Source organism: Bos grunniens, chromosome 18, assembly GCF_055505025.1.
Source record: "Bos grunniens cultivar Pamir isolate PY7600 chromosome 18, Bosgru_T2T1.0, whole genome shotgun sequence".
Classification (NCBI taxonomy): domain Eukaryota; kingdom Metazoa; phylum Chordata; class Mammalia; order Artiodactyla; family Bovidae; genus Bos; species Bos grunniens.
The window spans coordinates 10892239-10915420 of NC_141182.1; the positions used below are offsets into that span (position 1 = coordinate 10892239).

Sequence of the window (23182 nt, forward strand, 5' to 3'; positions counted from 1 at the left end):
GGACTTTTGGGCCAACGGACTTGGGTTCAAATGCCAGCCACACCGCTTCCTAGCTCTGTGACCTTAGGCAAGTAGCTTGCCCTCTCTGCGCCTCAGGTTCCACATCTGTAAAATGGCTTAATAGTATCACATCTGGCCTAGATGAGGAGGAGGGAAGCTTGTCACACAGCAGGCCCTCAATTAAAAGGGTCTTCCTTCAAGGGAGGGATTCTTGCTCCCTGCTCCTAATCTACCCTGCCAATTTCTCATGACACAGAGGTTTTAGGCAGTGGGCTCTGCAGCCAGCCAGAGCCAGTGCCCTCCCATGTGGAAATGAAACCTGAAATCTTAAGTGATACCAGACCCTGGGGCCTAATGACTATTGTCAAGAAAAGCTTTCTTTTTATTTTTTTGGCCATTCCACACATGGCTTGTGGGATCTCGGCTCCCCAGTGAGGAACTGAACCCAGGCCCAGCAGGGAAAGTCCTGGATCCTAACCCCTGGGCCAGCAGGGCACTCCCAATAAGAGCCTTTTAGAAAAACTTGCAAGCAGGAGCCAGGTTCTAAGGCCCCAGCCAGCTCTTAGAGCCAGCATTCCCTGCCCCCACCCCACCCCACCCCCACTCCCTGACAGCTGGTGTGGCCCCAGCCTGCTCCCAAAGCCGGGGGCTGAGGTTTGCTTTCTTTCAGCCCAGTAACAGCCCTGCCCCCAAGGCCATCTCAGCACATTTCAGCAGGCTGGGCAGGTCGGAGCCCTCCCACAGCATCTGCTCAGAAACCCACCCATACACCCCCACCCGGCAGGCATGCCCCTGTCACACGGGATGGGGTACCTGCCCCGGGAAAGCCCGCTGCTCCGCAGACAGACGCTCTGCAGATACTTGGTACTGCTATGGAAACAGCCACAGTCACAGGGGCAGCTGGAGAGAATGTTTCAGAATCCTTAAAGGGCCTGGCAGCAGGGAGCAGGACCTGGAGATGAGCCTGGGGCGTCTGTCTGGGGCTTTTCAAGCCTTCTGCAACCTGGGACCCGCTGTCCCCACACCCTCTTTTTGGCAGAGGAGTCGCCTGCAGGGCGAGAAGGCTCCGGGCTCCCACCGCCCCTGGTTGTCCAGAACAAGGAGAACTTGCTCTCGGAATGAGATGCCAAGCCTTCTTACATAAATATCCAGACCTGAGGCTTCTTCTGAAAAATCAGAAGATCTGGGAACATGCAACCATACAGCGTGGGTGAGGGTGTCCTCTTTACCAGGGCATGGCCTCGCCCGGCAGCCACAGTGCCCACCCCTCCCTGCTGCCTCCCTGGCACTCAGCCTCCTTCCCCGCCCTCAGCCCCCTGCCCAGAGAGGCCTCTGGGGGGCTGTCCAGGTCAGAGGAGGAACTGAAGTGGGCTGGGGGCAGGATAAGATGCAGGAGGCTTTCTCAGTTGGAATCAACAGAACTCAGACAAGGAAGAGAGAGGGACATGCCGGTCTGCAGGTCTCGAGCTGGGAAGTTGTTGAGGTTGAGATGGGGTGGATGGAGATGGGGGACCCGGGGAGGAAGAGGAGGGCAAGGAGGTGTCCACGTGGTGTGTGTTGAGCCCCGACTGAAACACACAGGCCTGAACTCGAAGAGGCGGCGGTGCGTCATCCGGTCGTCAAAGCATTTTGAAATAAGCACCCCTGTTTGCATATCCGATCGGCAAAAAAAGTGAAAAAGATTACTAATAAAACAGAAAGCAGTTTAGCGGCTGCCAGGGGGTGGGGGTGGAGATAGGGAACAACTGCTAAACCGGTATGAGGCGTCCTCTGGAGAGACAGAAAGTTCTGGAACGACATCGTGGTGATGGCTGCCCAGTGTTGTGAATATAATGCCACGTGAACTGTTCACTTTCAAATGGTTAAAATGGTAGGTTTTATGTTATGTGCACACCATAATTTTTAAAAAGGCCTAACAACCAGTGATGGTGAGGGGTATGGGGACATAGGAGTAGAGCGTCAATCAACACAGGGCATCAGGAGAGCCGTGGGGTTGTTCATCTCATCATCTAAATGCTTGTACCCAAAAATCTTGTAGAAACTCCTGGGACATCAATATACATGTGCGAAGAGGTTCAAGATGGAGCTATTAATTCAAAACAAACAGGGACCTCCCTGGTGGCCCAGTGGCTCAGACTCCATGCTCCCAGTGCAGAAGGCCCAGGCTGATCCCTGGTCGGGGAACGAGATCCCGCATGCCGCAACTAAAGATCCCACATACCGCAACCAAGACCTGGCACAGCTGAAAATATGTGTGTATTTTAAAAATAAATAAACAGTAAAAACAAACGAACACACAAAAATCGATAACCATCTAAATGCCGCATTAGTTTTCTGTGAACGAGTTACCCCCATATGGCAGCTTAAAACCAGACTTCTTGTAGCCCCCGCCCACCTAGAGTCTCCAGGTTCTGTGGGTTAGACGTCCCTGCGTTATTGGGTTGGGTTCTCTGATCAAGGTATCAAGGCCAAAATCAAGCTGTCAGCCTCACCTAGAGATCACGGTCCTCTTATAAGCATACTTAGGTTGGTGGCAGAATTCATTTTCCTCGGGGTTTATAACTGAGGCCCCCTTTTCTTGCTGACCATTGTCCAGGAGTGGCTCTTCCACATGCCCCCCACCCCTCAACCATGGAGAATCTCCCCACAAGGGAGAACCCATTCCTTTTAGGGGCTCACCTGACTAGGTCAGCCCACCAAGGAGAACCTCCCTTTCCTGAAATCCACAGTACCAACCATATACACTCTACTCACAGGAGTGACACCCCGTTATATTTGTAGGTTCCTCCCATACTCAAGAGGAGGGCGTGGCAACCCACTCCAATATTCTTGCCTGGAGAGTCCCGTGGACACAGGAGCCTAATGGGGTCACAGAGAGTTGGACATGACTGAGCAACCACAGTAGCAGTAGCAGCGGACACTCAAGGAGAAGGAGCCATTTAAGGGTGGAGTCACCATGGGTCATCACAGAATTCTGTCTGCCACAGTCTCCATCAGTAGGAGATCACGTCAGTAAACCATTGTAGCTTCATGATCTCAAAAACTGGAAAGAATTTAAATAAAATGAGAACTATCTATATGTACTCATGGGGAACATCTTCCTTGATGCCCTGTTAAGTGAAAACAGCACATTGCAAAACTATATATATATTTTTTTCCTCTGTGTGTATATATAAATTTCTTATAGATGTGCAATTTCATCATACAATTTCATTTGATCAGAAACAGCCATGTATGCCTGTACATGTGTGTGTGTGTGTGTACATGTACAAAGAAAAATCTAGAAGAATACAGATGGTTGAGGGGCTCACCATTTATAGTTTGGTCTCTAAACTTTATTTCATACAGTTGCGTATTATTCAGAATTAGCTGCAGTGAGTATTATTTTTGTAGCTTAGAGAGATTAACACATGAATAAGAAAAAGCTCACAATTTAGTCACCAGTTGAATCACTGTGTTTTAAGGCACGGAAAGGAAAACGGGTCCGTGTCTCCCCCTGCCCCCCAGGCTTTTATGATATGACCATATTGGGAGTAATTTTCAAGCCAGACTCATTTTCTCATTATTTCTCATTTTGAAATACTCCTTAGTGACTCTTGAAGTTACTCATTACTAAGGGAGCACTCCCAGCAATCAGAGTAGGGAGAATTCAGAACCACACCCCTGTACAACGCTGGGGGACGGGAGCAAACACCTCAGGGCAGGCAGGTCGGAGTTTGAAGTGGGTTGTCTACACTGGAGGTAAGCAGCAGCCCATGAGATCTGAGTCAGGCTTAGAGTCAGAGCCAGCTGCTGATGGAAGGGCAGGGCAGCCACACAGGCCAGGCAGTCAGCAGGATTGGGGTACCGGGAAGAGGGGTGTCATGAGTCAGGCTCCATGCAGAAAGTAGAAACAGTTCAAAGTCTTTCCCGCAGAAAACAGCTTCACACGACACACTGGGTGATTACAAAGCCGACGGCGGGCTGGAGGAGCAGTCCCAGGCTCCACTGCGGCCGTGACCCCTCGACAGGGCAGAACAGGAGCTGCCGCACTCAGGAGAGCTGAGAAGCACAAAGCTGTGAGGGGACTGTTGAGTTAGAGCACCTTCAGCGCTGCAGCCCAGGAGTGAGCGCCTGCGGCTAGACACCCCCGGAGTTGGAGGCTGGACGCCAGCATCCCCATGACTCTGCTGGTCAAGGGAAAACAGGCCACAGAGAGACAGCACCCGCCTTCTTCCCGTCTTCCAAATCTCATGAGAACGCGTTGAACTGGCACAGCCAAACTCACACCCGGAGCCGGAGCTCCAAGAGAGCTTGGGAAATTCATTTTTAGCTTTTCCAAAAAAGTTAGAATGAACCCCAAGTACCCAGGGTCATTACCCAAGAGGGAAACTACAGCACCGGAGGGCAAGGATCCCTGTGGGGCCCTGGGAGACAGGGCAGAGTCCAGCTCCAGGGACCAACCACGCACTTGCAAGGCAGCGAGGAGAGCCCTGACATGGCCTCTAGTCATTTCTTGGATGAACCCTGTGGTCCTTAAACGAAGAAATAAGGATCAGGTTTCTCTGTTCTCAGTGTGGCTGCACAGATTAACTTCAGCTAAGCTCACACAGGGCTGGAGAGGGTGTGGAGAAAAGGGAACCCTCTTGCACTGTTGATGGGAATGAAAATTGTTACAGCCACTATGGAGAACAGTATAGAGATTCCTTAAAAATCAAACAAACAAAAAAACTAGGAATAGAATTACCATATGACCCAATAATCCCACTTCTGGGTACATACCCTGAGAAAACCATAACTGAAAGAGACGCATGTACCCCAATGTTCGTTGCAGCACTTTTTACAATAGCTAGGACATGGAAGTAACCTACATGCCCATCAACAGATGAATGGATACAGAAATAGTGGTACTTATATACAATGGACTATTCAGTTCAGAACAGTTGCTCAGTCGTGTCCGACTCTTTGCAACCCCTTGAATCGCAGCACGCCAGGCCTCCCTGTCCATCACCAACTCCCGGAGTTCACTCAGACTCATGTCCATCGAATCAGTGATGCCATCCAGCCATCTCATCCTCTGTCGTCCCCTTCTCCTCCTGCTGCCAGTCCCTCCAAGCATCAGAGTCTTTTCCAATGAGTCAACTCTTCGCATGAGGTGGCCAAAGTACTGGAGTTTCAGCTTTAGCAATGGACTATTACTCAGCTATAAAAAAGAATGCATTCGAGTCAGTCCTAATGAGGTGGATGAATCTAGAGCCTATTACACAGAGTGAAGTATATCAGAAAGAAAAAGACAAATATTATATATTAATGCATACGTATGGAATCTAGAAAGATGGTATTGATGAGCCTATTTGCAGGGCAGCAATGGAAACACAGACATAGGAACAGACCTGCAGACACAGTGGGGGAAGGAGTGGGTGGACAAATTGAGAGAACAGCATGGAAACATACACATTACCATATGTAAAGCAGACAGCCAGTGGGGATTTGCTGTATGACTCAGGGACTCACACTGGGGCTCTGTGACAACCTGGAGGGGTAGGATGGGGTGGAAGAAGGAAGGGGGGTTCAGGAGGGAGGGGACATATGTGTACCTGTGGCTGATTCATGTTGATGTATGGCAGAAACCAAAACAATATTGTAAAGCAATTATCCTCCAATTAAAATACAAAAACAAAGAAAAAAGGAAAGAGAAAAAAAATTTTTAATGACTATTCTGTATCAAGTGGCTGCCATTATTAGCTATGCACGGTGCTGAGGGCTTCATGCATTGTCCCATGTCAGATATTCTGCAGCAACCCTGTAAGATGGAGACTGTTATTGCTGTTGTTATTGTTAGTTAAGATTTTGTTTTTTATCTTTTTTTTTTTTTTTTTCTGGCTGTGCTGGGTCTTCACTGGGCTTCCCGGGTGGCTCAGATGGTAAAGAATCCGCCTACAATGCAGGAGACCTGGGTCTTCACTGTTGCACGGGGGCTGCTCTCTAGTGCCGTGCGCAGGCTTCTCACTGCAGTGGCTTCTCCTGGTGCAGAGCACAGGCTCTAGGCACATGGGCTTCGGTAGCTGAGGCACACAGGCTCCTGTGTTGCAGTCCGAGGGCTCTCAAGCCCAGGCTTCATAGTTGCGGCACACAGGCTAAGTTGCTCCGGAGCCTGCAGGATCGTCCCAGTTCAGGGATCAAAGCCATGTCTTCTGCACTGGCAGGCGGATTCTTTATCACTGAGCCACCATGGAAGCCCCTATTGATACTATCTAAAAGGTGATGAAACTGAGACTCAGAGGGGTTTTGTAACTTGGCCAAGGTCACACAGGAAGTGAATGACAGAACCAGGATTAGAACCCATATATTTAACTACAATATGACACTGGCTACCACGATTCCTCTTTGATGTTCTTTTTAAATAAGAAAACAAATCTGTACATCCTAAGTGCTGTTTGCTTGGAAGACAACTGTTCCCAAATATGGGATGGATGGGGATGTAAATAATAAAAGGAATCCTTCGTGGGGGAGGAGCTGGAATCTATAGGACTAAACAGTGTCTGTGCTCCTGTCAAAGCTAACATTCCGTTCTGCAAGCACACCTACTTCCCCCCATTAAAAAGCCACTGTAACTATAGCCTTGCTGGGATGACTTCCACCAGGCCAGGGTTTGGGGGAGGGAGGGATACTGCTTCTTGGAAGATGCTCTGTGATCATCCCTGAAGCAATCTACAGTATGGTCCCAGTGTTGCCATAGCAACTCCCCATCTGCGTTATTTCAATGAAACAGAGGAATCATCTTCCATGTCTAGGCTATTGTGGCTTTGAAAAGTGATTAGTTTATTCAACAAGTATTTAAAAGTGTCATGCAGGGGTGGCAAATTCAAATGCTTATAGGATCAGACTGATAACATAAAGGAGTTTGTTTAAAAGGCTGGCCAGGGGTTTAATCAGAGAGTTAGGGTCAGTAAGGCCCTGGAGAGCATGCACACGTCTCCATCTGTAATGGCAGCTATTTCAGTCCAGCCCCTCATCTCTCTGCTGGAATGTAATCCCAGCGTTACTGGATCTTCAGATTTGTTGAAAGTTGAGAGTTGGATTTTTATGTGAAATCTTTCCATTTTGAAACATTGGCAACCAATTCAAGATTTGGAGTTGGGCTTCTGAGTACTGTTGTGCAGATCATATGCTACAGAAGTCTGGGCTCACTCAGTTCAGTTCCGTCGCTCAGTTGTGTTCGATTCTTTGCAACCCCATGAATTGCAGCACGCCAGGCCTCCCTGTCCATCACCAACTCCTGGAGTTCACTCAAAGTCACATCCATCGAGTCAGTGATGCCATCAAGCCATCTCATCCTCTGTCGTCCCCTTCTCCTCCTGCCCCCAATCCCTCCCAACATCAGAGTCTTTTCCAATGAGTTAACTCTTCGCATGAGGTGGCCAAAGTACTGGAGTTTCAGCTTTGATGCTTCTTTGGAAGCATCATTCCTTCCAAAGAACACCCAGGACTGATCTCCTTTAGAATGAACTGGTTGGATCTCCTTGCAATCCAAGGGACTCTCAAGAGTCTTCTCCAACACTCCAGTTCAAAAGCATCAATTCTTCGGCACTCAGCTTTCTTCAAAATCCAACTCTCACATCCATACATGACCACTGGAAAAACCATAGCCTTGACTAGACAGACCTTTGTTGGCAAAGTAATGTCTCTGCTTTTGAATACGCTGTCTAGGTTGGTCATAACTTTCCTTCCAAGGAGTAAGCGTCTGGGCTCACTAGTCTTATGTAAATTCAGAGCAAACTGTGCAACTATATATGTGTAATCCCATCACATCAATGAGCCAGATCTAGCTTGTGGGTCACAGCTTGCCAGTTCCAACTGTCTAACCCAGCCTTAGAGGTTTGGCTAAGTTAATGATTGTCCAACTATCCAGTATAAGCCACAAAAAAAATGATGATGATAGTAGTATTCGGGAGCTTTCCAGGTGGCTTAGTGGTAAAGAATTCATCTGCCAATGCAGGAGACGCAGGTTCAATCCCCGGGTCAGGAAGATCCCCTGAAGGAGGAAATGGCAACCCCTTCCAGTATTCCTGTTTGGAGAATCCCATGGACAGAGAAGCCTGGTGGGCTGCAGTCCGTGGGGTTGCAAAGAGTCGGAACATGACTGAGCACACACACATGCACGCATAGCAGTATCCAGTGACGTGAAAGAATGTTCACCATATATTGATGAGTGGAAAAAGCAAGTGACAAAAACATGAACAGAATGCAATCTCAATTTTTGAAAATAAAAATGTATGTGGGGAATACATTTATTATACATAATAAAAATGCTGCTTTAGAAAACCTGGAAGGATATACCCCCGTTTGGAATAAGAATTCTATCTTGAGGTTGAGTATTGGATCATTTTTATCCTCATCTTCTTTATCTCTACCTTTTAAATTATTTTATGATGGTGAGTATGTGCCTTCAGACTTCCCCAGTAGCTCAGCAGTAAAGAATCCCCCCTGCAATGCAGTTCGATCCCTGGGTCAGGAAGATCCTCTGGAGGAGGAAATGGCAATCCATTCCAGTATTCTAGCTTGAAAAATTCCATGGACAGAGGAGCCTGCTAGGCTGCAGTCCATGGGGTTGCAAAGAGTTGGACATGACTAAAGTGACTGAACACAGACAGACACATAGACATGATGGCGAGTAATACTTATACAGTGAAAAAATTTAAGTTCATTTCAAAATTTGTTTTTAAATGGCATCAAAGCTTTTTTCCTAGCAAAAGGGTAGAAAGTGGGGTTGTGGTCAAAAACAGGGGTTCCCAAACTCAAACATGTGGTCAAAAACAGGGGTTCCCAACCTCAAACATATATCAGCATTGACCTAAGGGCATGTTTAAATACAGACCGCACCCACCCACCCTGGGGGTACTAGGACTCAATAGGCCAACGACTGGGCTGTGGAGTCAGCCTTTCACCAATTCCCAGGTGATGCTCAAGTTCACAAGCTCATTCAGGGCCCGGACCACATCCACTAAGAACCAGTGGGAAAGAGCAAGACTAGTCTCTACCCTCTGAAAAGACCTTCTTATCAGGGTATCTAAGAATCCCTCCATCAACCTGCTAAAAATGCAGATTCTGGGATGATCCTCAAAGACAGTGACTCCTGGGGGGGGTGGTCTGAGTTGGGGCCTGGGAATCTGCATTTTACCAAATATGCTAGATGGTTCTGCGGTGGGTGCTGGGGGACACCCTTGAGAAGCACAGCGCCTCTTTGCAGTGCCAGCTCGTTTGGGTGATTCCCATTTACTGGTATGCAGTGGATTCCTGCTGTGTGCCCAGCACTGTGGCAGGAACTGGACAAATCCATATGCCACACCCTTACTTCCAGGGGCGGCCCTGGGGTCGGAAGGAACAAGCGCCCAGTGGAAGGCTTCTGCGGAGGCTGATGAGCTGGGGTGTAGGGAGACACGAGGCAGGGCCCCAGGCAGCGGGTGTCCTGGGTCTAGAGGGAGGCAGCCTGGATCAGGGCACTGGGAGTACGTGGGGATCTTGATCTTTCAAACCAATAATTCGTTCTCAACAGCAACCAGCTCCACTTCAGTTAGTGTTTGATCGTCAAACTCAAAATATGTACTGTTGGGGCACATGAAAAGGTGTTCAACATCGCTAATTATTAATGTTAGAGAAACACAAATAAAAACTGCAAGATATCCCCTCATACCAGTCTGAATGCCCATCATCAAAAAGCCTACAAATAACAAATGCTGGAGAGGGTGTGGAGAAAAGGGAACCCTCCTACACTGTTGGCAGGAATATAAACTGATCCAGCCACTATGGAAAACAGTACAGAATTTCCCAAAAAACCTAAAAATAAAACTACCATATGATCCAGCAATCCCATTCCTGAGATATATCAGGAGAAAACCATAATTTGAAAAGATACATGCGCCCCTATGTGCGTGGTAGTGCTATTCACAACAGCCAAGACATGGAAGCAACCTAAGTGTCCATCAACGGATGAAGAGATAAAGAAGATGTGGTACATATACATAATGGAATATCACTCAGCCGTAAAAAAAGAACAAAATAATGCCGTTTGCAGCAACATGGGTGCAACTAGAGATGATCATGCTAAGTGAGATACGTCAGAAGGAGGAAGACTAAAGTCCTATGACAGCGCTTTCATACAGAATCTAAAATATACCACAAATACTTATCTACAAACCAGAAACAGACTCACAGATGTAGAGAACAGCCGGCTGCCGAGGGGGAGTCAGGGACGGAAGGAGCGGGAGTTTGGGGTTAGCGGATGCAAACTGTTACACACACAGCGGATAAACAAAGCCCTACTGCTTGGGCACAGGGAACTATACTTAACATCTGTGTAAACCGCAATGGAAAAGAATATGAAAAAGAATGTACGTATAGGTATAACTGAGTCGCTCTGCTGTGCAGCAGAAAAGAATACAGCATTGTAAATCAACTATATTTCAATTAAAAAAAAAAACACGCTGTTAGGCAGCAGCCTGGCTGTCCGTCCTGGGCAGGGCCTCGAAGAATCTGCTCACAGCTCTTCCCAGCTCCCACAGCCCCGTCCCTTCCTCATACTTCAAAGTCCACCTGTCCAGGTGAGCCCTCTCTGTCCCTCCTCCCTGCCCTTGCTTGGTGAATTCTTTTGCGTCTTTATTTTTTAAATGTTTTGAAACTTCTATACTCCAATCAGACAGGAGATCAGAGAAAACCACCTGACGAATCCCCACCTGCCCATGACACAGGTGCTCCCATTTCACAGATTTTCTTCAGCTCTTTTTGGAATAAATGAACCAAACAGACACAGCCCGAGCCTCACTCTGACCCTCCGTTTCCCTGAGGCACCCCCTCCCCCTGGCTTACCCATTCTCATGGCGTTTGATGTATTTTTGCTAATGGGTGTGTATGCATAACCAACAGATCATGTTATTTAGCCTGAAAATTTAGCTCTGATGTTACCGCTCTGTACCCTCATTGCTCTGCAAGTTGCCTTTCTCGCCCACCTTTGTGTTTGGAGACTTATTGGAAGGGCCAGTTTGTCTTGCCTGTGCATGCTGTCCACAGCTCTGCATGTCCTCAGCGGTGACATCAGACACAGGCCTGCAGGGGTGAGCCCAGGGCGTATTAAGGTCTGGCTACTTCTCTTGGCTTTACCAGACATAACCCACAGCAGGCTGTTAGTCCTCGGTTCCGCCCTCATCCCCCAGCTGCCGGACAGCTCCCCCAAACCACAGTTGGCTGACGCTGGGCCACCCTTCCAGATCCTGGGCACAGACAGGCAGAACCACCCCCTCCCCAGGCTCGCAGCATGGATTTTGAGGAACCTGCAAGTCTCGGAAGGCCGAGTCCTCACCTGAGCTTCAACTCTCTGACGCAGCTCTCAGCCTCAGGGCCAACCTGCCCTGTCCTGCCCCATCCCGAGGGAGCTGTGGGGTCCCCTGGCCGGCCCAGCCCAGGGGCACACTCCAGCATCTGCAGCAGCCTCCCAGAGATATCTTAAAAATCTTCCAGAGGCAATGATAAGAGAGAAGAAATCAGGATATGGGTTTGAGCCCCCAGAGGTGGAGAAGCTGGACAGGTAGGAGGGACTGGTAGACAGGTAGATGAGGTACATACCTGCCCTTTGGCAGAGCCGGAGGTAGGAGCTGGAGGAGGGGAGGAAGCCCTTGGGGCCCTCTGCCTGGTTGAGCGTGAGCCAAGTCTGACCCTACTCTAAGCGGGTTCGGGTTCTGTGTGGGGCTCGGAGGGCAGGCAGAGGCGCACCTGCCCCAGGGGAGCCCCACTCATGGACTATTGACTGAGCACCCCCCTGTGTGTAAGGCCCTGGGGACAGCTCCCTCCCCTTGACAGGGTCACAGTGAGTGGGGGAGGGGAGGAGTAAATGAGAGCAGAGTTTCCTAAGCCTCCTGGAACAATCACGAGTGGGGCTTCAAACGACAGAAATCTAGGCTCTCACCATTGGGAGGCCGGAAGTCTGAAATGGAGGTGTCAGCAGGACCAGGCTCCCTCCAGATGTTAGCAGCTCTGGGACGAGTCCTTCCTGCCCCTTCCAGCTCCCGCCGCTCCAGGTGTCCTCGGCCTGTGACTGTCTCCCTCTAGTCTCTGCCTCCATCCTCTCACGGCCTCCCTCTGCTTTCTCTCATAAGGGACACCTGGCCTCCGCTTCAAGGCCCACCCTAAATCCATGATGGTTCACCTGGAGATCCTTAACTAATTACAGCTCAGTTCAGTCGCTCAATCATGTCTGACTCTTTGCGACCCCATGGACTGAGGCACGCCAGGCTTTCCTGTCCATCACCAACTCCCAGATCCTATTCAAACTCATGTCCATCGAGTCGGTTGATGCCATCCAGCCATCTCATCCTCTGTCGTCCCCTTCTCCTCCTGCCTTCAATCTTTCCCAATATCGGGGTCTTTTCCAATGAGTCCGTTCTTCGCATCAGGTGGCCAAAGTATTGGGGTTTCAGCTTCAGCATCAGTCCTTCCAATAAATATTCAGGACTGATTTCCTTTAGGGTGGACTGGTTGGATCTCCTTGCAGTCCAAGAGACTCTCAAGAGTCTTCTCCAACACAACAGCTCAAAAGCATCAATTCTTTGGTGCTCAGCTTTCTTTAGAGTCCATCATTGACATCCATACATGACTACTGGAAAAACCATAGCTTTGACTAGATGGACCTTTGTTGGCAAAGTAATGTCTGTGCTTTTTAATATGCTGTCTAGGTAGGTCATAGCTACACCTTCAGTGAGCCTATTTCCAAATAAGGTCCTGCACACAGGTTCTGGGGGCTTCCCAGGTGACTCTAGTGGTAAAGAACCCGCCTGCCACTGCAAGAGACGTAAGAAACATGGGCTCAATCGCTGGGTCAGGAAGATTCCCCTGGAGGAGGGCATGGCAACCCACTCCAGTATTCTTACCTGGAGAATCCCAGGGACAGAGGAGCCTGGCAGGCTACAGTCCGTGGGGTTGCAAAGAGTCAGACACGACTGAGCTACTTCGCAAGCACGCACAGGTTCCGGGGCACAGGTGTATTAATATCTTTGGTGGACCACCATTCAACCAACTCCACAGGATATGGGGGACCTTCTTGAAGAAGCAGGTCAGAGCAGGAGCCCATCTTTCTAGGGGGAGAGTGGGGGCATTCAGACAGAGAGGAGGAAGGGTGCCGGATAGGGATCAGGGGTCCAAGGAGGAAGTGGACAGAGTCTCGAGTGGAAGGACAAGCAGGGCTCCTGGCCACCACCCCCTACCATTGGGAAATTTCCACTTGATCCCAGAGCAGTGAGGCGCTGAGGGGCGGGGATTAGCAAAGGACTGGGATGTAGCTGTAACTGGAGAGTGAAATTCCCTTGTAAGTTTCGGGCGGGCTTTTCTGATGGGCTAGACGAGCTAGAAGGCAATGGCACCCCACTCCAGTACTCTTGCCTGGAAAATCCCATGGATGGAGGAGCCTGGTAGGCTGCAGTCCATGGGGTCGCTAAGAGTTGGACATGACTGAGCGACTTCATTTTCACGTTTCACTTTCATCATTGGAGAAGGAAATGGCAACCCACTCCAGTGTTCTTGCCTGGAGAATCCCAGGGACGGGGGAGCCTGGTGGGCTGTCTATGGGGTCGCACAGAGTCGGACATGACTGATGCGACTTAGCAGCAGCAGCAGCAGCAGCAGACGAGCCATGAGAAGGAAGCTGAGGTACAGCCTGCCTGGCTGGCCACCCCCGACCCCACTCAGCCTGAGGGCAGAGCTCCCTCCCGTCTCTCAGTCTCTTGTGAGTCATGTCCTGGCAGCCGACCTTTTTTGGCTCTGTAGGCACCTCTCTTCTGTGACTCACTAACAAGCAGGGAACAGGAAGCAGCAGGGAGATGAGAACAGGGATAGCACATCCTGGGGCTGAGGGCAGCGGGAGGCCCCACCAGGGTGGCACCTGCAGCTGGGCAACCCCCTTGCCAGCCTCAGATAGCCCCCTGGAGAGTAAAGGTCTGTGGGGAGGCTGGCAAAGTTGAGAAGCAGAAGCCTACTCTCAGGGATCAATCAGCAAAGAGCAATAACATCCCCCACCTCCCACCCCCTCACCACCTCCCTCGCCCCTCGCCCCTGGAGGGCACAGCAATCACTAGCACAGCAGCTATTGGCTGGTTTCCACGTAGATCTCCTCTGCCCTCCACCAGTCCGGTGCAAGTCCCCAGAGCTCAGGCATGGGCCTAGCACAGTGCCTGGTCACAGCAGAAGAGGTGTTTTTTTCAGGAAAGGGGGCGTGGGTCTTGGCACTCCTCCTACTGAGAGGTGGGGTCAAGTCCCCTTCCCTTGAATGTGAGGCGGGTGGTGCTCATGACCACCTCCCCCTAAAGTCCAGTGGAAATGCTGCCACGTAACCCCGGAGACTTGGTCAGAAAAGGACACACAGCCTCACCCAGGTCCCCCTGGGCTCTCACTCTGGGGAGGACTGGCTGCCATGCAAGCCCACAGCCCTTAATGAAGTTAAGGTCCACATGTACAATGAAACGCTATGCAGCCATAGCAAGGAATGAAATAATGCCATCTGCAGCAACACGGTGGACCTAGAGGTTATCGTACTAAGTGAAGTGAGCCAGACAGAGAAAGTCAACTATCATTATGTGGAATCTAGATTATGACACCAGTGAATTTATCTATGAAACAGAGACAGACTCACAGACGTGGAGAACAGGCTCACAGTTGCCAAGGGCAGGGGAGGGAGGGAGGGAGTGGGAGTCTGGGGTGTGGGGTGAGCGGAGGCAAACTATTACATATAGAACGGATGAAAACCAAGGTCCTGCTTATAGCACAGGGAACTAAATGCAGCGTCCTGTGTTAAACCATAATGGGAAAGAATATGGAAAAGAACGTAAGCATATGTGCGACAATCATTTTTCTCTACAGTAGAAATTACCACAACATTGTAAATCTACTATATTTCAATAAAATACATTTAAAACATTTTTTAAAAGGTCACAGCCTGATACATTGTGGCAGGAGGATGCGCTGGGTGCACTCAGCCACAGACTGGCCTTGGCTGCTGGCCGGGGGCCGAGTGAGCCGGCCAGCTTGAGCATCCAGACCAGTGGATCCGACCACAGCCAGAGGAGAGACCCTGCTAGGGAAAATCGCCCTGCTGAACCCTTCCTAAATCCCAGTTCTACAAATTCACGGGCCAAACAACACAGTGGTTGGTTCACACCATTCAGTTTGGGGGAACCCAGAATAGCTACTGAATGTCCAGTGTGTCAAGTAATTAAGAGTCTGAAGCAAGAGCTTGACCCCAAGACCTGCCAGACCCTGAGGGAGGCCAGACTGGGGCGCCCATGCCCTGGGCAGCATTGGGAGCAGCTGAATGGAATCAGCTCCAGGCAGCACTACCAGATACCTTCTGGATGCTGGTTATGGGAGGCGGGGGGTGGGGGTGGAGTGGGGGGCTTCGTTGGTGGCTCAGAAGGCAAAGAATCTGCCTGGGATGCAGGAAACCCAGTTTCTATTCCTGGATTGGGAAGATCCCCTGGAGAAGGGAATGGCAACCCACTCCAGCATTCTTGTCTGGAGAATCCCATGTACAGAGGAGCCTGGTGGGCTACACTCCATGGGGTTGCAAACAGTCAGACACAACTGAGTGACCAACACTTTCACTCTCAATGACATAAAGGCAAGGTCTCTCTGCCCTTGAGGACATCAAGATCCCATCAGCCAAGTTCTGAAATCCCAGCAAAGGCCTGAGCTGCAGTTATCAACTAAAACCCCAGCTCCCTGACGCATAAACCCAGCTCCACCCTCTCTGCCCTTCTTGGCAAACATCCCCCAGGAGGCTTTGTCCCTGGTTTCATTTTCCCTAGACCCCTTAGCCGGCTTCCCTCCTCCCCTTCACACCTCAGATGTTACCTCTTCAGAGAAGCCCTCCTTGATGCCCCTAACCAGCCCTAGTGCCTTTATAATTTTCTTCCTGAGGGGGCTTATCTACATGTGTAATTATCCAAGCTCTCTGACCAGCGCTAAAAGCCAGGAAGCCGGAGACCTACTTTGGCTCCCTCTGTTCTACGTTTAGGAAAAACTAGGGCACCCAGAGCTGTCAAGACTGAGTGGCAGGCCTGATGGGATGATGACCGAGCCCTGCCAGACATCCTCATAATCCTCACTGCTCCTTAATGATTTCAAGGATAAGGAAGCTGAGGCTCAGAGAGGTTAACCAACCTGCCCAATGTCGCCCAGCCGTGAGCAGAGGAGCCTGGCTGAGGACGGGCCCTGGGCTGCCTCGGGCCTTGCCCACATCTTGCAGGATTCCTTCCTGGTCTCCCCGCCCCACTCACAGCTCCTCCAAAGCAGGCTGTGCATCTGAAACTCCTCTGGCCTGCTTCTGCACTCCCAGCAGGGCTGGCGTGCTGGAAATCTCGTTTTGAAGCTCAATCTCAGAAAGCATGTCATAGCCCAGCTGAAGGGGGATGCCTTCTCGCAGCTTTCCCTGAATCCACAGAGTGGAGGGGTCTGACCACACAAGACATGTCACAATCCCACCGTCTCATCACTATTTCGGGGTTGGGCCTCCCCCGCTCCGGTCCTGAGCCACAGCACCAGGGCCACCCAGAGACTCAGGTTCGAATCCCAGCTCTCCCACCTGCCAGCTGGGAGGCCACAGGTGAATCACTGAGTCTCTCTGAGCCTCGATTTCCATAAAATGGGGATGCAAACAGCACCTTTTTTTTTTTTGGCCACACCATGTATGGCATGTGGGGTCTTAGTTCCCCAACCAGGACTCAAACCCATGCCCCCTGCACTAGGAATTCAAGAGTCCTAACCACTGGACTCCCAGAGAAATCCCAAACGGCACCAACTTCTTACGGTTATTGCTAAAATCGAACAAGGTATGGAATATGAATACAACCAGCCCCCAATAGCTCTGTGAAGGCCAATTAAAATCTGAAATGACAACCGCCTTCATTTTTCCAGGAAAGAGAGAAGCTTTATAACACCAATCACACAGCCTTGTTTTTTGAAAAACAAAAAAACTGTTTATTTCTGTAAACCATTTTGAGTGTGGATGCTCTTGACGACCCCAACGCAGCACAGACTTCCCCCAACGAAATGAGCAAGGAAAAGAGAAAAAGAACGCTACCAAACGTGCTCATGAACAACCAAGCCAATCGCATCTTTCTTTGACAAAAAAGGAAATCCTTGGGCCGCTCTGATGCCACCGAGGATTAAACCCACAGACTCTCTGGTCCCTCGAGGGCGGGGCTCCCACCGCACACGCTCTGTCCCCTGCTCTGTTTGCTGACTGGCTGGACCTCAGTTCCCATCCCACACCCTGGGCCTCTCTCCCTAACATCCTCATCACTTGGAGAGCCCGGGACGTGACCCCTGAAAGACTCCTCCTGTTGAATCTGGACTTAGACCTTTGCCCCCCACTCCACAACATCGTGAGATTTCCATCAAGAGGGTGGGAACGGGCCACTTCAGACCGATGGCAAAGCCAGGCAACTTTTAAGGCAAATATTCTCTCTTCTCTTCTGGTCTGAGTCAGGCCTGCGCTTCTCTCCATCGAGCACCATCTCGGATGGGCATGGAGCTTAGGCAACTTGGAATGGGGGGATGGGGGGGACCCTGGAGCGACTCTCAGGAGCATGAGCCTGGCCAGCGGGATGCATGTGTGCTTGTAAAGGCCGCTGTTGAGGGCACGGCTCCCGGCACAGCCGTTGCCTCAGCGGGAAGCAGGCAGGCGCCAAGGAGAACCGAGATAGCAGCGTGACCCAGGTGCCAGAAGCGACACGAGGTTGGTGGGTGAAGCCGGACAGGCTGCTTGTGCGTCAGAGAAATATCAGGAAAGGGTCACCGCAGGAGGCGCCTCTGATCTGATGATGTGGTGACCTTGGCATCAAAATGATTTTTCTTTAGAATAAGAAAGAAGGGCGGGGAGAAAGAATAAAAGAGAAAAGAAAGATGTTCAATGAGCTTCAGGGTCTAGGACACAGCAGGTGCACAAGGGAAGTGGGGAGGGGAGCTGGATTTTGGACGGGGTGGTGGGCTTCGCCTCTCATCGCGTCTCCTCTCCCTGGTGGGCTGGTGGGCTGGTAGCTGAGGCTGCGGCCCCCTCCCCTGGGGAGCAGGCAGATGACTTTGGCAAGGGGCGGGGTGTGCGGGGGGTTACTCCGTCTGGGCATCATAATTGGCTCCACCCGCCTTCTTGAGCTCATTCTTGATGAAATCTTCCTCCAGCTCCTTCCGATCACTGATCACAAACTCTTTGGCGAAATTCTGCAGGAACAAAACAAAACACAGAGTTCCCGTTAAAAGAGGGGACGGGATGTGAGTGTTGCTCAGGCAACACACCAGGAAGTCTTGGCAACTAAAATACTAAGAAATGATCAAAACGAAAATCTGGGGGCAGAACGGTTCTGCAGAGGGATAAAACAAAAACGTGGCCAGAGACCAGGAAATCAGAGATCCCGAGAGCACGCAGAAAGGCCAGGGTCAGGTCTGGGTTCAGATTCTGGCTCTGTCGTTTTCCAACTCTGTGGCCTTGAGCAAGTTCCTTCAACGCTCCGTGCCTCCACTTCCTCATCTGAAAACCCATCTTGTTAGGAGAATAACAGAAGAGGAGGTTGGAAAGGTAGGCTGGTCTACTGGTCAATGTTTAACACCAGGCTCTCTCACAAAAGGGGTTAGGGGTGGATGGTAGCCTTCCACCCATTTCCAAGGCTGGCATAAATCTCCCAACATTGGCTGATTACAAACTACCAACGGGGGCTTGTAAGTGGAGCTGGGAAGAGACGCGTGACTGGCTGTCGTCAGCTGGTACAAGGTCGCTTCAGACACTCCTGTGAAGTGAGGCCTCTGGTCCTAGGTCTGAGTGATCAGCCCAGACACTGGGTGCAGTGAAGGCTGTACAGGGCTCTCCAGCCACACTCAGTTACTTGAAGGTGAAGGAACTGCTTGCATTCACTCAACAAACACGGTGCCATGAGATGGGGCTGTGGTGATGAGCCAAACGGCCATAGCTGCTGTGGTATGCATGTGTCCACCATAAAAGCCCGCAGACCCAGCACACACGAGGTGCTCGCAAATGTGTGTGGCTTGAATGAGTGAAGCGGGTGATCTAAGCCATGAAGAGTCAACAGGTATTTGAATACATGCATTATAAAACTGCCATAAGGAAAATGTCAGGATGGTGACAGGTAAGAATACGGAGAAGTTACCAATATACGAATAACACGTCTGAAGGCCAGAACATCATCCACATTAAAAAAAAGAGTCCGTGAGGAAATAATGTAAACGGTGACCACTGTATACAACGGGCCTAAGTGACCAGGCAGTGCCACACATTAACAAACTTAATTCTTAAAACCTTTTAGCATGACTCGGCGATTCTACTCCCAGGTAGCTACCCAACAGAAATGAAAGCATATGTCCACACAAACACTTGTAATCACAAACATTCATGGCAACTTTATTCATAACAGTCAAAAAGTGGAAACTACTCAAATGCCCATCAACACATGAAAGGGTAAACAAAATAGGGTCTATCCATATGATGGAATGCTGCTGCTGCTGCTGCTAAGTCGCTTCAGTCGTGTCCGACTCTTAACGACCCCACAGACTGTAGCCCACCAGGCTCCTCTGCCCATGGGATTCTCCAGGCAAGAGTACTGGAGTGGGTTGCCATTTCCTTCTCCAATGCATGAAAGTGAAAAGTGAAAGTGAAGTTGCTGTCATGTCCGACTCTTAACGACCCCACAGACTGTAGCCCACCAGGCTCCTCTGCCCATGGGATTTTCCAGGCAAGAGTACTGGAGTGGGTTGCCATTGCCTTCTCCAATGGAATATTACTCAGTCATAAAAAGGAGTGAGGTGCTGATTCAGGCTACAACAGGGATGAACCTTAAAACCATTATGCTCAAAAAAAAAAGAACGAACCATTACGCTCAGTGAGAGAAGCCAGATGTGAAAGACCACATATTGTATGATTCCGTTTATATGAAAGGTCTAGAAAAGGCAAACCCAGAGAGACAAAAGGAGCTAGAGATTGGAACAGAAAAAGATGGAAATGCTCGGAAATTGAATGGCAATAATAGTTGCACAACCCTGTAAATTTACTAAAAATAACTGAACTGGAGACTTAGGGTGAGTTAATTTTGTGGTGTGTAAATTATATCATAATAAAGCTGCTTTAAAAACAAATCCTGTAATATATTAATAATCAATATTATTTCCATTGTGAAGATGACAAAACAAAGGCTGGAGATAACGACAGTTGCCCAAAGTCACATGGCTAGCAGGTACAGCTGACTCTAAAGCTGGCCTTCTTCTTTTTATTTTACTTTTGTATTATTTTACTTTCGGCTGCACTGGGTCCTCATTGCTGGGCACGGGCTTCTCACTGCGGTGGCTCCTCTCGTTGCAGAGCACAGGCTCTAGGCGCACAGGCTCAGTAGCTGGGGTGCAGGGACTTAGTTGCTCCACAGCAAGTGGAATCTTCCTGGACCAGGGATCAAACCCACGCCCCCCGCATTCGCAGACGGATTCCTTTCCCCTGCACCACGATGGAAGTCCTGAAGCTGGCCTTCTTAAAAGTGTCACCATCTCCTTTAGGAGTGATGAAAGTATTTTGGAACTGGATACAGGTAGTCTGTACAACACTGTGGAGGTACTAAATGCCACTGAATTGTATAGTCTTTAATGGTGGTTAATTTTATGGTATGTGAGTTTCACCTCGATTTTTAAAAGAGGGAGAAAGAAACAAAAAAGAATAAACTAGAAACAACCTCAAGGTCAAGTTGCACAATATTAAGACAAAACATGCCAAGCCACCAAGAATACTAACAGGAAGGAGGAAAGGGGAGGTTAACGTTTATCAAGCAACTAATAGGTGCCAGGTGCAGCCTCACACATTTTCTCGGTTATCCTCCTTCAGTATATTAGCTTTTTTTTTTGTTTTTAAAGATAAGTTCCACGGGCTGGACTTGGAGACATTGTGTAATCAGCCCAGATGACTAAATATCCTTTTCTATTCCCAGTCTGCCATGCTGTGCTGCTAAGGGTCTGTGTAAGTCATCAGCACAGAGTGAACACAGCAGAACGGCAGAGCCAGAAAGGGGAACCCAGAAAAAAATAAGGTGTTTCTCAACCTGAGCCCCAGCAGCAGGGGGAGGGGCGAAGAGCAAACCCGGAGGAGGAAGCCCCACAGCTCAAGATGCCTACAGAAGGAAGTCCAAAGTTCCTCTGCCCCGTGATAGCTATATATGGCTATCTAGAGAAACAAGAACACTCGCGCTTGTGTCTGTTAGCCATTAGACAACCTAGATTAAGAAGAGGTTTCATAAGGTCTAAGAAATCCACAGTGCAAGTGGACACAGCACCGTCCCCCTTAAAACCACAAGTATATGGGAAATCGAATCATAGCTAAAGGAGCAAGCCAGGGTAGCAGGACCCAGTGAAATACAGTATAACAATAAATGTAAATGAACAAAATTACGTTAAAAAAAATCTACGTCTCAAACTGCAAAAATAAAACTCAAACCCTATACATTTGGGAATTTGAGACATGCTTAAAACCAAAATTTTTTGACACGTTTGCCAAAACCAATTCTTTCGAACCAAAGTACAGAGACAAGCAGCCTCATCTGTCCCTACTATTGGAATCAACTCCCTCCCTCCAGAGGGCAGACAGGAAGTGGCCGGCCACATAGAGGTGGTCCTGGCGGGCCTGGAGGGGCTCCCCCACCACAGGATGTTGGGGTGGAGTTTGTGGAAGGCAGAGGCTTCAAAAAGGTGAGATCCCCTCAGGGTGTGGACTCCACAAAAAGTCCCCCAAAGGTCTGAGTCAACCTAAACTCAACCCCAAATGACTGTACATTTCTCCACCTCCGTTCCTTCCAGGGTCCTCACAGAGCGGGCATTCAACATGGCAAGGGAGGCGCCACCACCTCTGGGGAGTGGGCTTAAATGTCAGCTTTCAAAAACAGGCAGAAACAGCAAAAATGATTCTGTGGACAGCCAGACCTCAATGTAGGAGCAAAGCCCACGACCTGAGGGGCCTGCAAGGACTCGCCCACACTGAAAACCACAAAGAACACGTCTACAGAAAGCAGGCCCCCCCGCCCCGGCCCTGCCATGCGCACACCCTGGACTCTCAACCGCAGTCCCTGGCACCCTCCAGGTACCACCAACACCTCCCGGAGAAGAGGCAGGCCACACGGAGGCTGCAAGCGGCAGGGCGCAAGTCCTTGCGGAAAGGAAAACAGCACGGCCCAGAGCAACGCTAACACATAGGGAATCGTAAATTTGCTAGAAGCCACACCGAAACAAGTGATTTTGTTCTCCATACTTAATCTCAAAAAGCCAGTGCACTCAGCACACAGCAGTGTGACAAGCCAGGCTTTCCACGCTCTGCGGCCACACGTGGCCAGTGGCAGTCCAGGTCCAGAGAGAACAGGAAAGAGCCTGAAGGAATAACGTGCTCAGGGACTTCCCTGGTGGTCCAGGGGCTAAGACTACACGCTCCCAGTTCAGGGGACCTGGGTTCGTTCCCTGGTCAGGAAACTAGATCCCACATGCCACAGCTACGAGTTCGAATGTTGTGACTTAAGATCTAGTGAGCTGCAGCTGAGACCAGAGCAGCTGAAAGAATAAATAATGAAATACGTATGGCTGAGTTCCTTTGCCGTGCACCTGAAACTATCAACATTGTTAATCGGCTACCCTTCAATATAAAATAAAAAGTTAAAAAAACCAAAAAGAATAATGTGCTCAGTCAAGCAGACACATTAACCATAAAATATCAGAGCTGATCTGGGTCGGGGGGAGGAGAGCCTTCCAGGGCAGGAGTGGGTGGCTGCTGGATCCATGTCTTGATCTGGACGGTAGTTTCATGGGTGTGCACAAAAATTCCAAATTTTAGAATTCATAAATTCATCAAACTGTACACCTTAGATATATGTGTTCTCCTCTATGTGTACCTTGGTTAACCAAAGAAAGTCAGGGTGAGGGAGTATTGAGCTGAAAGAGCCTTTGACACCCTGACATTCACCCCCTCATTTGATAGAGAATAAGGAAGAGACCCAGAGAGGGGGAGTGATTCGTCCCAGGGCACAGCAGCATCATACTGGGGCCCGGGGGATAGGCCCTCTCGCCGCGACATACTACCCGGTGGGCTGCGCGTCCCTCCCACGCCAGCAGCCATCACATCCTTCAGGCTGCCAGA

General features: G+C 49.8%; 1 protein-coding gene and 1 long non-coding RNA gene across 2 annotated transcripts in view; both read right to left on the reverse strand.

Annotated features, from left to right (window-relative positions):
- Window positions 1–3313: 3313 nt before the first annotated feature.
- Window positions 3314–12837, reverse strand: LOC147353028 (uncharacterized). The gene is made up of 2 exons (XR_015144983.1): window positions 11939–12837; window positions 3314–5182 (listed from the first exon to the last, which is right to left on the reverse strand). It is a non-coding gene; the product is annotated as an uncharacterized LOC147353028 (long non-coding RNA).
- Window positions 12838–16971: 4134 nt separating this feature from the next.
- COTL1 (coactosin like F-actin binding protein 1) overlaps window positions 16972–23182 on the reverse strand; it is a 44390-nt gene continuing 38179 nt past the window's right edge. Inside the window, exon 4 of the mRNA XM_086350174.1 lies at window positions 16972–18237. Coding sequence (XP_086206300.1) covers window positions 18127–18237 — 111 coding nt within the window. The 3' untranslated portion in view covers window positions 16972–18126. The remainder of the gene's footprint in view (window positions 18238–23182) is intronic.